The 16,012-nt window shown below is 37.3% G+C and overlaps 1 protein-coding gene across 1 annotated transcript in view; it reads left to right on the forward strand.

Annotated features, from left to right (window-relative positions):
* The first annotated feature begins 2,799 nt into the window (after window positions 1-2,799).
* Window positions 2,800-16,012, forward strand: part of LOC108676244 — a 29,783-nt gene continuing 16,570 nt past the window's right edge. The window contains exons 1-11 of the mRNA XM_018164295.2: window positions 2,800-2,900; window positions 3,834-3,870; window positions 5,963-6,044; window positions 7,425-7,563; window positions 8,333-8,488; window positions 9,334-9,485; window positions 11,026-11,293; window positions 13,027-13,155; window positions 13,432-13,593; window positions 14,566-14,638; window positions 15,347-15,480. Of these exons, the coding sequence (XP_018019784.2) occupies window positions 3,834-3,870; window positions 5,963-6,044; window positions 7,425-7,563; window positions 8,333-8,488; window positions 9,334-9,485; window positions 11,026-11,293; window positions 13,027-13,155; window positions 13,432-13,593; window positions 14,566-14,638; window positions 15,347-15,480 (1,332 nt within the window). The 5' untranslated portion in view covers window positions 2,800-2,900. The remainder of the gene's footprint in view (window positions 2,901-3,833; window positions 3,871-5,962; window positions 6,045-7,424; window positions 7,564-8,332; window positions 8,489-9,333; window positions 9,486-11,025; window positions 11,294-13,026; window positions 13,156-13,431; window positions 13,594-14,565; window positions 14,639-15,346; window positions 15,481-16,012) is intronic.

The raw sequence follows: 16,012 nt of genomic DNA on the forward strand, positions 1-16,012 counted from the left end.
AATCAAAATTGAATGTTAGCAACCCCAAAATTCAATACTATTCTGCACTGCAGAACTTAGAGATATAGGTCAAATCATTTACATGGTATGATTTGAACCTTTCAATCTCAATTCTTTGAGCGGAACGTGCATGCCGTGATTAACTAGCGATATGAGCCAATGCGTGTCGAATGGTGATTCAAAACTGAACTTCTGCGGCTAGTGATAAAACCACTCTAATATACCATGACAAGCACGTAGAGTTGTTCTTCACTTGAGTCACTATCAGCTTACTATAAAACTTCATGAGGGCAAGTTTATGAAAAAAATATGAACGTGTTCATAAAAATATGGACATGTTCATAAGTTCATAAAAAGATGAACATGTTCATAAAAAATATGAACATGTTCATAAAAAATATGGACATGTTAAAAAATATGAATATGTTTATAAAAAATATAAATGCGCTCATAAAAATATGAACATGTTCATAAAAAATAACATGTTCATAAAACATATGGACATGTCCATAAAAATATGAACACGTTCATAAAATATACGAACGCATTCATTAAAAAATATGAACATGTTCATAAAAAATATGAACAGGTACATAAAAATATTATCATGTTCGTAAAAATAAACGTGTACATAAAAATATAAACACGTTCATAAAAAATATGAACATGTTCGTAAAAAATGGACATGTACATGAAAAATATAAACATGTTCATAAAAATAAGGAAATGTGAAAAAATATGAATATGTTCATAAAAAGTATAAACATGTTCATAAAATATGAACGTTAGGTTAGGTTAGCACGGTAAAATCCCCAAAATGTGAATTCTACCGTGTACCACAGTGTACGATACAATCGTTTAGCGCCAAGTTGGGTACTGAATTCGTAACATACACTTTAACTCGGAATAATCAAATATATATAATATAATAAGATCAATTAATGACAAAATCTCGAATAAACAAAAATATTAATAATTTACTTTAATAAAAAAATAAGAATCCAAATTCAATGCAATAGGGCCTGAAGATTATTTCGACGTACTTATCTATTCAAACCTCCCCTCCTCGCAGGCAGGTGGCACAAAACACCATTACTTTGTAAGCCGAATAGGAATTTTGAACAGAAAACAAAATGTATTAACAACTTATATAAGAAAAATATATCAATAAAACATAGCAACAACATATATCAAAAAGATATTCCACCATTGACGATCAATTATTTTTTTTAGGTATAGAGTTGAGTTGTTTTGTGAATAATTCTTTTTAAACGTTAATGAATGCCAAAAAAATATACCATCATTGAATAGCAAGTAATTTGACAAGTTACTTCTATGGCAGATGGTTTTGTTATAACATTCAGGAAATATTTCTTAATGAATCAAGTTCAATGTGGGAACAAACCAAGTTAATAATTCACTTGATTAACACACAATACTTGCCTTTGGATCGATTGCTCCTAATAGTCTAAACTACTAATAACGATTCTAAAACATAATGGTTTGTTAGTGCAATAATAATTATAAATTAGAAGTTATAAATTCCGTAGTCAAGTGCCAAAGTGCAGGTTTAGTTAACTTGTATAATACTAATTTACAATTTTTCACAATTCAGCTACCATTCATTATTCGTTGAAGAAAGTTGGTGTAACTTAAGAACAGCAATATTTTAAGGCTATGCACAATAAGAGAATAATTGAAACTACCTTGGAGTGCACGGAATCGATAAAAAATAAAAACAATTTGAATTGAATAGTATCGGATAAGGTAATGCCTTGAAATCAATTTATGAGTGATCATTCGTATGCAGCTAGTCGGTTGATCCACCGTGCAGCGATTCCCTTTTACTAGTACGTAGATCAGTTAACCGGCTAACTGATATTTACTTAAAAAACAGCTATACAAAATTTGTTATAAATTTGTCCATCAGTTTGGAAAATTCAATGAAAATATTCAATATTAATAATATGATTAATTCAGTATACATCGGTATGATGAATTGCATACTGAATAAACCGTAGCTAACAAGTTCGATGATGCCTGATGCAATCAGTGACGATCACGCTTAACGTTTGCGTCGTCGCATTGATTCAGTAAGTTCTGCAGTAGTTCTTCACAATGCGACATCTGATGTTTAGAAATGCTCTGTTTATTCGTGTTTTTGTCACCATGGCAACTACTTATGGCATGAAGTGAATGAAGATATCATTGAACAAGGTATGTGCGATGAAATTTACATTAACGGTTTTGAATATCGGTTGTGCTGTTTTTTATTATTCGATTTCAATTGGGACTTGCAAATAAATCAGTACAACTTTCACTTTGAAAATCAAGGAATCATTGTCATTTGTGAAATTGATAACTTTAATCTATCTAACACAGTATGAAATTGCTAAAGTGATACGGGACCAAAGCTTGACGACCTGTTAAATGCTTTCGAACCTCACAGCAACTATCATAGGGGGTCTGCCGCTTCACTTGAAATTTTTCTGTTTATTACGTCAACATTCAAACTGCAATGGTTACTTGGAGCTCACTTATTAGATAAGTACTCAGAAGAGCTACACTTATATAATACACACAGGCTGCAACACTTTGTAATTAAATTCAGTGTTGGTCAACCTTTGTTCTTGGAACGAGCTTGAGGTCAGAGGTCAGATTGGCTAACTTCGGAAATTTTTTGACCTTCCGTAAACTTTATGGTGTTTCAAGTACTGACTGCTTTCGGTGGTTAGCAACCAGTGGTTTAGAGATTTCCAAGCTGGGAGCCTGAGCCAGTTGCATCTCAGCGATCGTTAGAAGAGGTTGCAGGTTCGGCGTCTACCAGTCACTGTGCTGAACTTGACTGCGAGGTCAAAAATCAACATTAAACAGGCAGTCAGTGTCTCTCGAATGCCAAGGTAAAAAGTTAATTCGAAGTAAGTTTTTCCGATATATCACGATTACATTTATCGTCGTTAACATTATGAGAGGTAAACGACCGTCCAGTCTCAGCTTCCCAATGATGGATGCTCGTGATGGACTTATTCTCTTCGCTTGTACTCACAGTTATTTTTTAATTTTCTTTACAACCCTTGCAATTACGGAGAGGTTTGTGAATTTTTAACTCCCAATATCACGAACGTTCACGGCCTCTTAATCCCAATCACGCATACGTTTCGGGCACATTTACACTCAATTTCGAAGACTTATTTCAACGCACAACTACGAGAAGGTTCATTATATTTAGACCCAAATTACGCAGACGTTCTTGCCATCTTAGAAGCAAATTTAGTTGACGATTTGATATTTTGAGACCCATTACATCGAATTTTTTTTAGTTTGACACAATATATTAATTTCAAATTATACAATTCTGACTATTTCATTTAGTTTGCATCAGCATGTTTTTTGCAATTAGCTTCACTTATTCAATTAGAAGCTGATTCGTTTTGACTGGTGAAATTGAAAGATTTTTTCAAGCCCCTGCATGAAAGACTCCACTGATGCACTTTTTTTAACTAGAGCAAAATTATGTTCCAATCAAATATAAATGTGCATAGGGATAATGTACATTAAAATTTAAATTGTTTTCCTGAAACCCTACCCATCTTCTGATGTCAGGTCGAAGGAAGCATGAGTTTAAATTTAGCCGAAGATTTGTTTGCAACAAAATTGTACTGAAATATGTGCTGAATGCATGGAAAATGTATTATTATGACTGAAAAGAGCGTGAAATGAATGTAAAATGTTTGGAGGAAGGCACAATTAATGTACAAGTACGAATAACAAAATTCTATTACAATGATTTTTGTGTTACCAATTCATATCATTATCAACTCATTGTGTTTCAGATGCGGATTTCCATCCTGTACTTCTACCTCTTCGCTGGTGAGTTTCTAGGAGCTTACTTTTATCCAAAATATCAGCCAGAAAAAGGGTCAATTATTTATGCTAATTTGATTGATTTCTTCTCGTTTTATAAAGAAAACGCAGAGGCGGAGCAATAATCGAACAAAACTTGTAGCCGAGGCTATCTATTAAACATAAGTGCATAAAGTAAATGTTAAAAAATTTTATTCAGTTTTATACACCAATGAAATATTAAAATTTACTAATTTCAAAATTTCAACATCAGTGAAACCTGTAAAGTTTTTGCAGGAAATTGATGGATGATTTGTCATCTCTGCATTAAATTGATAAGTGAAGCAGAAGCTCATACAATATATGTTCAATTTCTGTTCGATAGGGCAATTTTAATAATACTTCTCAAATGTATAATACTTGTAAATTTTTCGATGAACCAAGTAGATCGCAATGTGAATTGATATGCTATATGTTTCAAATAGGCTGTGTTCGTGAATGATTATGGTTTGTGGCAGTTAATATAAACAAGCCTTTATCATGAGCTCAAATATTGAAAGCAAATGCTGCATACTTCTTTAGAGTGCTAGACCTGCCGATTATAATCAATGAATATCAATAAACGTTCGGGCTATGATTGGGAAGTAGTAGAAAATCAAGTTAAATAGTGATTATGAGTCGTAATTTCGTTAAATCTCTCTGTTAATCATATTTATTGAGAACTGAAAATAGATCAATCAATGGACACGTTTGGTCAGTCGTGTGTAAGATTATAGTAAGTACCAACTCCCCTGTCTATGATTAAGTGTGAATGAAGAGCGGTGTGCTCATGTGTATTTCGATCGTAAAATTATAGTTGTTACTTGGAAAACAGGCTCGAAAATAAAAAAGGGAAAATTTATTTTCAAAATTTGAATTTACCGAATAGAATTTTTGAATCTGGAATAGCAGGTTTCATTTCTGAAGTTTTCATGATTTTCGGTGAATCTAGAAAGCTCTGTATTTCTTTGTATTGGATATATGACGGCTGATTGGGCCGCAGTGCGTCACTCATGGCAGTCTCAGGCAGATAATAACTTACACTCGCACCTGTTCATTACTGTAACATGCAGGCCTACAACGGGAGTCAAGACGACAACAAATGCAGAAGTACGAGCAATTTTTTACAGAAAAATTAGCTTGAAATGAAGTTCTAAGCATTTTATAGAAGTACAAATGCCAGGGGCAATTTTTCAGGGGATATTAAAATTGAAGTTAACGCGGGAAAAGTCTTTCAAAAATATCTATGGAATGGTCGGTCATACTTTGAATGTGGGAATTAATTTTGCAAAAAATCAAACAAATCTACAAACACCAATGAACAAACACAAACCTGTTTATTCTGTTAAAAACAACGTTGGGTTAGCATTATGAGTAAAAGTAATTTATTTCACCTCACTAACTAATGCTAGATAAAACTTCTCGTTGTGACAATTTTCGGCGCGATTTGTACACTTGTAATTCATTTCGCTGGATCATAGGTCACGCAGAACTGTGAGCGAGTATTCAAAGATGTTATATATAACATATAATAATAAAATATAATATTAGCGACTTTTGTAAGTCTATCTAATTTTAACTCTTAGCTTTGGCAATGAAGCAATGCAGGATCAATGTGACCGTAATTTCAGTGATGATGTAAACCTAATGGCGATTGGAACATGGAAGATGATTATTGTTACACGATGTCATAAATTAAAAATTCAAAATTAATCTTTAGGTTAATAAGGATCACAATCTAAGTAATAATCGTGCCTGCTACAATTATTGTCTATTCATTAGCGATTGACACTTCTAGAAAGCTCCAAAAAATAAGCTTGAAGTGATGTTTCAATTATTTTTTAGTTTATCTATAAATAGGGGATTCAATAATATCTATAAATCTATCGCTAAAATATTTATATTATATTATAAAACATTATATTACAAGTATTTTATTATATTAAAATATCTGTCCTAGGTAACCTTGCCATGGGTCAACTAGCTATATCAGAAAATAACACAAATTGTCCAGTCTTTATAATAATATTATCCTAGAGCTCGAGGATTTAGGAACTAAAATCAGCCCCTCCTTCTTCAGCAGGAGCAGTGAGCGTCACCGGCGCGTCATGGGACATCCTACAGAAAATCCAAAATTATTTTACGGGCGTGCGAGAGCAGCTGTGAGTGCACTGAGACCTTTGTTTTAAATATAGGAACTGTGAATGAAATTTTTTCAGATGCTTTGTTCACGTTCATTCATACTTTTCTAATTTTTTCAACATTTCTCTTTAACTTCGCTTCTTGTTGTTTGTTTGTCTGTCCACTACAAATATTATAATCGATATTTAACACACATCTACCCGTCCAATCGATCTGAAATTTTGCACGCTTGTGTAAATTCGGAGACAATACTTGAAGCAATTGACATAGTAAATAATTAAAAACATATATTATTAAAGAAAATTTTAGGGAACAATTTGCTTTTAATTATTTTAAAATAAAATAAGAAATTCATTCTACATGTGTAATACCGAAGACACTATAGCCCCATTAAATGTGTTGTCTTTAAAGAGTAATTTTTAAAATCATATTATTATGCATTATCTCATTTCTATATTGAAGTGAAATTTTCCTGTTAAATCAGCAGTTTTCTGGTTGAGACATAAAAAAACATTAGTTGCAGCAGTTAAAAAACTATATTTACGTGCACTTGAACATCGTGCACGTCAAGGTTGGGGCTTGCCTTATCTGCCGGCAGCCACGAGATCAATCGTAGCCATGAAAACAAGGCGTGAAGTTTACCCGTTGTCGGGCACCTTAATTGATCGCTTACTCCCTGGAATTGCGCGTTCAATATTTCATATATGGCATATATTATGAATATAATGTCATATTTTTGAATATTTTATAGGATAGGAATATTGATATATCCTGCATAGAACCGTTGAATGCTAGTAAATAAATTATTTACTATAGAAAATATAATGGGAATACAAATATAGATTGAATGTATCGAAAAAAATCAAAACTTACTTGAGAAAAATGCTAGAAAGTTGGTGGCTGGTCTGCTGCTATACCGCTATAGCCTCCCAGTAAGTCTACTAAATTAACCTTTACATTCCTTATCTGTTTAATTAAGCTGGTCGTGCATAAGTTTGCATCGCAATTTCAAACTCTTCGAAAGGTTTACATCGACAATCTTAAACTCAGCCATAGACATCCGTGCTATAAAATTTCAGTATTCTGAACGCCTAGCCTAAGCCTTAGTACACGTGACTCGTGAGCTATTGTATATTGACCGGCTCAGCTTCAGCTCGCTGCCACTTGAGCAGTCGAAAAGTGAGGCAATAAGATAAACACATGACACTTCGTGGAATGTTTTATTGGGCTCACCGGCAAAAAAGTGTAACTCTTGGGTTTTAATTAAGACTCAATCGTTTTGTTTTAATTAATATTTAAATTATATTAACAATTAACATTTGAATTTTCGCATATCGTATATGACTATATATTGCATCTAAATAATTACAAAATTAGCTAGACAATCCCCATGGTCGCAGGATATCTCGTCTCGTGGTCGCTGACGAGTTCGCCGCCTTCAACGCCTCCTTCAAGAGCCTGCTGGCGCGCGGCAATCTGAGCGCCTTGTCCGAGGACGACGCGGCGCTTCTGCCCGTAGAACTGTGGCGCATGTACGGGGTGAGCGCGGGGTAACGGTGGGGCATGTACTGGGTGAGCGCGGGGTAACGGTGGGGCATGTACTGGGTGAGCGCGGGGTAAAGTGAGGCGTGAAAGCGGTGTGAAGGTGAGGCATGTGTACGGAGTGGGCGAGGGTGAGGCGTGAGTACAGGGTGAACACGTGGTTAGAGTTAGGGATGAGTTCTCGTTGAGCTAACAACGGCCATATTTCTTACCATAACAGCCAGACACGTAAAATCCATGTTATCATCAAGAAACTGTAATTGAAATGTTGTAGCGGGCCAGCCTTGGCAGCGCTATTAGTTTTCTCCAGTCGCCGCACCTCTCTAACAGAGATTGACGAGAAAAAGTATGCGTAGGTAGTTTTCGCGGGAAGCAGCTGATTGCTAGTAGTCAGCCTACCTTTGCCTGACCTACCGTTTTTTGTACTGTCTGTAAATATCTGTATATAATATCTCTAATATGTCTGTAACCGTAAATCTATATACACATAGTTTGTAGACCTATGCGGGTTCTTCGTGAAATTTAAATATACCTTATGGCATTTTGAAAGTTTGCTGGTCCATTTTGATTCATCCTCGTACGATAGGGCCCGCTTGCAGAGACCCAGTAACTCTGTGTATGGAGCGTAGTACTCCCGCTACAATGTGTCCCACTGGCTTTATTTTCTTATGATTTCTGAAAATCCAAAGATACAAAATGTTGACATCGTTATTTTTTAATAAAAAATTGTGAATTATTGACTTATTTTGACAAGTATTCCTCACAGGCAGGGTCTCTACTCACGCTGAGGAATGACACGCGGGACTTGGTGACGCCGTATCTGTCGCAGCGCGTCCTGAACGAGATGGACCTCCTGCAGAGAGTCAATGTCACCCAGACCCAGGCCATCGACAGGCTCAAGACTTTGCTCAGAAACACAAGCGTGAGTAATTTTCTAATGTGAACTAAAATTACAAGTTCATGAGAAATGGATTTACGTCGAGCTTTGATGTATTCGATTAGGATTTTTTACAATCATACTCAGGAGATGTGTTATGTATAACTATAGACATAACTAGTATAGTTTGGTAGAAGTTGTTCCTTTATACATGTTTGATTGAAGACTAGCGAATGGAATATATTGACAATTTTCTCGTTCGCTTTCTCAATTAGTCGGACGATATTTTTCGCTATCGTGGACAGATAAGAAACAAGTTTCCATAAGGCATAATAGTATTTCAACGACGTTTCAAATTAACATTATTCATTACCAAGTAAGGTAAAGGTTTTGCAGCGCTTAAAATTTCGTGATTTTTAAATGACTGGAAATTTTCGAGTTGTATGCAGTACACCCAATGTTGCGTAAGTAATTTCTAAATTCAAAATTTTTCCAAACCTTCACCTTAATTGCTAAAAAATATTCTATATTCAAGAAGCAGTTAATATGTTAATTAAAATGTCTTCTGAAAACCTTCTTGATCTGCCCACTATTTACATAATTATATCCTTTGTGATCATTGCTAAAGTTTTGCTACTAAACTCCAATAATTATTATGAAATAAACCGAGATTTATTACCTGAATAAGGCCCAAATCGAAATTTTCGAATACTTTTCACCGAAAATAAATTTTAATTTGAAATTTATTCAATATCAAACCACTTCCACTCCTTGTTTGATATTTAAATTTATTCAACATCAAAAAACAAGTGAAATAGTTATTAACACAATAATCAGCGAGCCGTATTTATAGACACAAGCTACAGTACTAATATCGTTTCCCAATGTAGGCCTCACGAATGGAAGTGGCATTGCTTCTGGATAAGCTGGGGGATTCTTGGGAATGGAAGGAAGCGAATATCACCAACCTGAAGCCCATCCTCTTCTACCTGCCCATCGCCATGCTCACCAACCTGCGTGACTCGCGTGCCATTGCCAGGCTGTAAGTTAAAAGAAGTTTCACCTCTTTTTCAAAAAAGATATGATGAATTAGATCAGCTTCAACTTCACCCATTAACATAAACAGTTTTACATCATCATGAACTTTATCATCGTGATACAAAACATTCATGCTTATGTGAGTCATTTATATACAGCGTTGGAGAAAATAAGGGAAACGCGTAACATTTGGAAATCGTAATTTTTGAACATGTTAGAAAAAAAAAACGTGACATATATATGAGCTTTATTGCTTATTGTTGCTGTTAATTGATATTTTATCATTGCACAGATATTTTTAGTACACATTTGCTTCTATAACCTAGCCCATAATCCATAAATAGCAAAGCTCTCCGATTTTCAAATGAGGCCAAATTGCTGGTGCCCGTATGGCAGGTGCTAGTGTGACAGAAACTTCCCGAATGCTTGACGTTTCTAGCGGTACTGTCTCAAAAGTAATGACTGCTTTTGAAATAGAAGGAAGAACGACCTTATTAAAGCACAGGTCTGGCCGAAAGTCGAAGTTGTCTGTGAGTGATCGTCGGTACCTAAATCAAATAATGAGGGACAATCGAGGGACAATTTTTGTCTCAAATAATGAGGGACAGTAGACCTCAATATAGAAACCTGCAAAACCCAGTTTCCATAAAGACTGACGGCCGAGAGCTGCACAAATGTGGACCATGGATGATCTGCAATTAGAAAACCTCAGGTTTCAAATACAAATGCTTCAAAGCGTTTAGAGTGGTGTAAAATCCTTTAGAATTGGTCCCCCGAGCAGTGGAATAATTTTGTTGACGAATCATCGTTTACCTTATTTCCAACCTCTGACCGAGTTTACTTTTGGTGACAGCCATAAGAGTCATTTAATCCCGACTACCTCCTCCCAACTGTAAAATATGGCGGGGGATCTGTGATGACCCTTGGTTCTATTTCTTGGAAATCCGGCGGACCAATGATTTCTCTTCATGGAAGAATCAACAGCCCTGACTATTTAGGAATTTTAGAGGATCAAGTTATCCATTGGATCAAACGCTGTGTTTTCGGAGTGGAACGCCATCATTCAAGATGATAGTGCCCCGATCCATACAGCCTAGCATTGTTAAAAAAATGGCACAAGGAACATTCTGTTGAAGTTGAGCATCTCGTTTGGTCATTACCATCACCAGACCTGAATATTATCGAAAAATTATGGCCGATTTTAGAGATGCAAGTCAGAAGTCGATTCCAGCCGCCATTGTCTTTCAAAGACCTGGAGGGAGTTTTAACTGAAGAATATGTTAAAATTTTTTTGGATACAATTCGCAATTTGTGTGAATCAATACCTCGGAGAATTGAGGCTGTAGTTGCCACAAAAGTTTAACGTATACCAGACTAAAATATAGATTGCAGATTCCTCGGGGTTCCCCCTATTTTGTGTAACCCCTGAATAGATATATTTCCCATCACGGCAGTTATACGGCGAAGGAAATATGCTATCCCAAAACTGGTCAAAACCTGAAAACGCTCTTTTAACCCCTTGTGGTTTACTTCATACCCCGCAGATTCAATGAAGCCAATCTGTGTATGGACAACTTGAACACAAAGTCGGCATCATGCCCGAGTCAAGCCGAACTTAATGGCGAAGGGGGCACCACTCGTGCCCAGTACATGTTGTCGCTGCAGGCGTGGCTCAGAGAGAAGACCTACGGCGACCCCAGGAACTGGGACCGCGACACCTTCCAAATGCTCAACTTCAGCAGCTTGCCCGACTTCGTCTTCATGCGACTCCAGCCTGATGTCCTCCTATCCCGGAAAACTGAGATCCTTGCGGTGAGGCATGAATAGGACTCGTGACACTGCTTGGACACTGATGAAACCAAAAACATATGTTCGTTACAAAAATATAGTTATTTTTGCTACTTAATTTTAACCATGCCACGCGTATGAAATAATGCTGATAAATGTTATAACTTGATATTTTACTGAATTGAAATTTTGATGTGAATGTTTGGAGATATTGGTATTTTATGAAGATAGGCTCATGAGTTGATAAAGGCCGCTTGCAGGATGTTTTTTCGATAAGCAAGATAAAGTGGCATGATTGATTAAATATCACAATGGATTAAAAACGAATTGGACACACAGTACACACATGTCGACATAAACGGTCAAATGTAACTGCGAGTGCACTGCCTGTGCCGATCCCGTCCACTTGGCAGGTGCTTAGCATCAAATTGGCGCTGCTTCGTGGCTGGCGATATCGTCTCTGCGGACATTTTCGCTCTATCGCGGCTCTCCACGTCGGCCCCATATCCGACGACGACCATGAATATGCCGAAATATGGTCGTCGAATATTCGACGACCAGCGGATATATATATCCGCTGGTGCATGAAGATGCACATGCACCAGCAATAGATATGCACATGTTCTCAAGCGCACGCACATGTGAATTAGTTTGAACTTCCTCACCATCGGTAATTTCACCACACCATCGAGCGGTTGTCGTACATCGAAATGGCTTCGTTGTAGTACATGGAAATGGCTTTGCTTGAGACCAGAAATTTGGTCCTTTCATTGTCACAGTTTTTGAAAATGGTTTAGAGTTTTTCAATCTCAGCGCTATAGCAGCGCCGTATTGCAGCCTAGCTAGGCTGTTGGAGTTTTTCTTTATTTCAGCCATGGTGCAATTCTGTTTTAGATATAGAAGGCCTCGGTAACCAAATTCGACTGCGACGGCAGGCCTGGCCTGTGTCGAGAAACACTGCGCCAATTTGCGCTGCTGTGGACATGCCTGCGCTGTTGACCCCCCTGTCGTTGCGCTGGGGCGAGCATTATGCTAAACATGTTCACCCGCGGCTGGCTCCCAGACGGATGCGATTCCTGATTGGGTAATATTTTTAGGCTAAATCGCGGCAGGATCGGCCAAGACCAGCGTCGGTTTCGTCGCACAATTTAAGGGGAGCGTCTACCCTAAAATTGAAAATTTTTACTTTTTCGGTTTTTGTACTAATTTTAAAGCTGACATTCTGGCCTATCCAATAGTACCACTACCATATCTATACGTCGATTTTCACGTACACGACACTTCATGAAAGGGGGGCGGGGGGGGAGTTATTTCAGTAATTAGATACGAGATAATTCGCTGTCCACCACTACAAATATAGTGTTTTTGTGAGGTCTGACTCAGTGTGCCTCCGGGCTTTGTAGGGAGAGATGCGCATGTAGTTGCTCCCATCATCCTTGAGTGGAATCAAGCTCCAGAAACGTTTAGTTTGGAATCTATGCTACATTGAGCGCATATATTGTGGTGCGCGCGGGACTTTGTCGCGCTCTCCTCAACATTCACACTTATTGTCACGGAAAACCTATCTCCTCCTAGAGTTTTGAAGCTACAACAATGAGACATGTACCATTCAATTTGCAAATAAACTATCTACAAAATGTTTATCCCGGTTTTTCTAGTTTCATTATAGTTCGAATTTTATTCTGCAAAAAGAGGGGGGTGGCGGGGGGAAAATCGAAAAATTTCCGAACATTCTGGAAAAATTCCCCCCACTTCAGATGATGCGCGGAGGACTCAAGACGCGGGCGCTGGGCCGCTACGTCGTCGAGAAGATCTTCGAGGCCGAGAACGTGACGCGGAGAGCCAACGTCCTACAGTCGCCTGTCTCACAGCAGGAAATTGAAAGAGTGCGTCATTATTGTGTCATCCATATGTGTGTCGCTAATTAATTTTATTATTCTAATTTTAAATAAATACTTGAAACACACTATAGTTATCTCTCTGATATACGGGTATTTTCAAACTGGGGCGTAATTGGACATTATTTGTGGATCGTTCTTTATTTCTTGACAACTGTTACTGTACTTCGTCAGCATCTCGTTGCGAAAATACTACTATATTTCATTTATTTAACTCGCTGCCTGTTCATTGAATATTTAATAACTGGTTTTTGCAATCGTCAGATCAAGGCCGTGATCAGCCCGGTACGCACTGCAGGTCTCATGCAGTTCGTGTACGCCACCGACCTGCCCAATGAGGTGCTAGACGCAGATAGCAAACGCATCCGCAACGAGACCGACAACTTCACCACCGCTGCACTGCAGGACGGCTCAATCGATGCATTGGTAAGTACTGAACTGAGATTCAAGAATCTCTAGAGCTTATTATACGTGGATTATTATTACCTCAGCATGTTTTTCCCTTAGTCTGTGTTACAGACAGAAAATTATTTAAGCAATGTATTCATTAGGAGGCGCCGGTGGTAGACTAAATTAGTACATGGGCTATTTTTTCTCCGAAGCCCTGAAGACCACGGCTTCCTTGAGTGCCAAATCATGTAGTGCAATGCACAACCCATTCAAAGCAAACAATCGAATCGAAATAAATAATAAATAGTTAGCATTGGCATACATAGATATGTAATGTAACTAATAAATAAAAACAGTATTTTGAAAGTTTGTTCATTTCAATTTACGATTTAGTTCTATCTCAATTAGTGACGAGAATTTTACACCAATGGTAATTGCAACAGGATTGTTGGGAATCTCAGAACACCCAACTAGCCAACATGATCGTATAGGTTCGGGATACTGATGAATAGTTATTAAAACACTTTATTAACACACTTTTAAATAAACACATTTAAATAATCAATAAATTATAATATCGGCACATTAACACTTCACTTCATCTTGGATGCTTGGCTTTCGAGACTAACTCTTGACTTGAGTCAACTGTAGATTCGAGGCTTTCCTAAGAGAAACAAATGAAATAGGCAAATAATAGTATAAGCTAAACATTAACATATACGTAAATATATTATTTACAAAATTTGTCCACTACATCGAATCTATTCACATATATATTTGCATATTAACATCCTAACGCAGCACATACCTCCACTCCGGCTTTCCTCGACAAAATGATTCCATCACTTCATCCTTCCGCACTTGGCCTTCAGTACACTCTAAAATAAAATAACAATTTAAAATTCCGAACCATTTATTCCGGACTATTCCCTTATTACTTTCAAGTGTGAGAGGCTATAGTTTTATGTTCATTTTTTGATGTAATACGGAAATTTGTTGTTATGCCAGGTACTGGAAAACAGCATGAAGAGCTTGCTAAAGTCCAAGCAGAACTTCACCGTCGATCAAATCCGTTCCCTGGGTGAGTTATTGCGGTGATTAGGTTTACTGAAATTTAGTTTTGTCTTGCTTTCTAGTGATTGTAGGTTACAAGACCTAGGAAAATACTCATTGCTCAATCAAGTTACTATTTAACTCTCAAGCTGGTGATTAACTTTGCCCTAATCCTGGTGGAAATTTTCGACGCTACTTAGTATAAGAGGATGCAATTCGTAAAAGTGCTGAATTATTTAGACGAAATATAACGGGAAATACTTGTCATGATGCAGGTTAGTACTTAAATCGCGCAAAATGCAACGATCAGCTTGAGGGATAATTGTAATTTGGCCCGAGGATAATTGAGGCTTGCGTCTCAAAGCCGTTGAGACTCAACGTAGAACATGTGTACGTAATTACCTTGCGGTCTATCTGTGAGCACTTGTAACGCCATCTAGTTGACTGTTATTTATGAGCAACTTATGTAATAGATAACAGTCAATAAAATTATAAAATGGGCGTCAATGCTACTCTTCTATTACATCACTTAATGTGATGCAAATTATTACCTAACCACTTAAGTAACTAAATCACCAAATCAACCCAAAATACTTTCGTGTACTCATCGCAACCTGCCTGTATTGAACACTCTCCGAATTATAACAGCCAAGCGCTGTTGACCATGAATAATAAAACTATCTATGTCCCTTCAGGTTTAAAAATTTCTACAATAAATTCCTAACTTGCCTAACAGGGATGAACCGACTGGCACTGGCGTCGGGCCTGATGCTCAACAGCACGCTCAAAAACTACGCCATCTTCGCCGAAGACCTCAAGAATCTCGTGACGACCATACGATACACGGCCGGCAGCGCCGCCAGGGGAAAAGTGGGTGCAGATGTTTGCAATTGTTGTAATTGATAACCTAAAATTGATGTAATTACTTGATGACGATAAACTTGTGGAAGGCTTTCTGTTATGTTAAGGTATGAGTATCATATGGGATTCTCATGAAGGAGGGATGTGATTTTTAAGTGATGCGACGGTCATGCGATGTCCTGTTTTCAATTATTTTTTCTTTCAATGAAAGTAAAAGGTGATTTGAAAAGAAAGAAATCTCTTGCAAAAAATGAAGGTAAAAGGTGATTAAACTGTGATGGAAATCAACGTCAAGGTCATGGCAATTTTGATTTCATGAAGGTAAGTTGTGTGTGGGAATTGTTATGAATTATTGTTAGTGTATTATTAACAGAGCTGGGCAGCGCTACTTTCAAATGTAGCTGCGCTACCGCTACCGCTACATGCTCTAAATGTAGCGGGCGCTACCGCTACCGCTACATCCACTAGATTGTAGCAAGCGCTACCGCTACCGCTACAATGGCCAAAATTATAGGAAATCTCTAAATATTTATTGTTCTGC

This window comes from Hyalella azteca, unplaced genomic scaffold, assembly GCF_000764305.2.
Source record: "Hyalella azteca isolate HAZT.00-mixed unplaced genomic scaffold, Hazt_2.0.2 contig8197, whole genome shotgun sequence".
Taxonomy (NCBI): Eukaryota; Metazoa; Arthropoda; class Malacostraca; order Amphipoda; family Hyalellidae; genus Hyalella; species Hyalella azteca.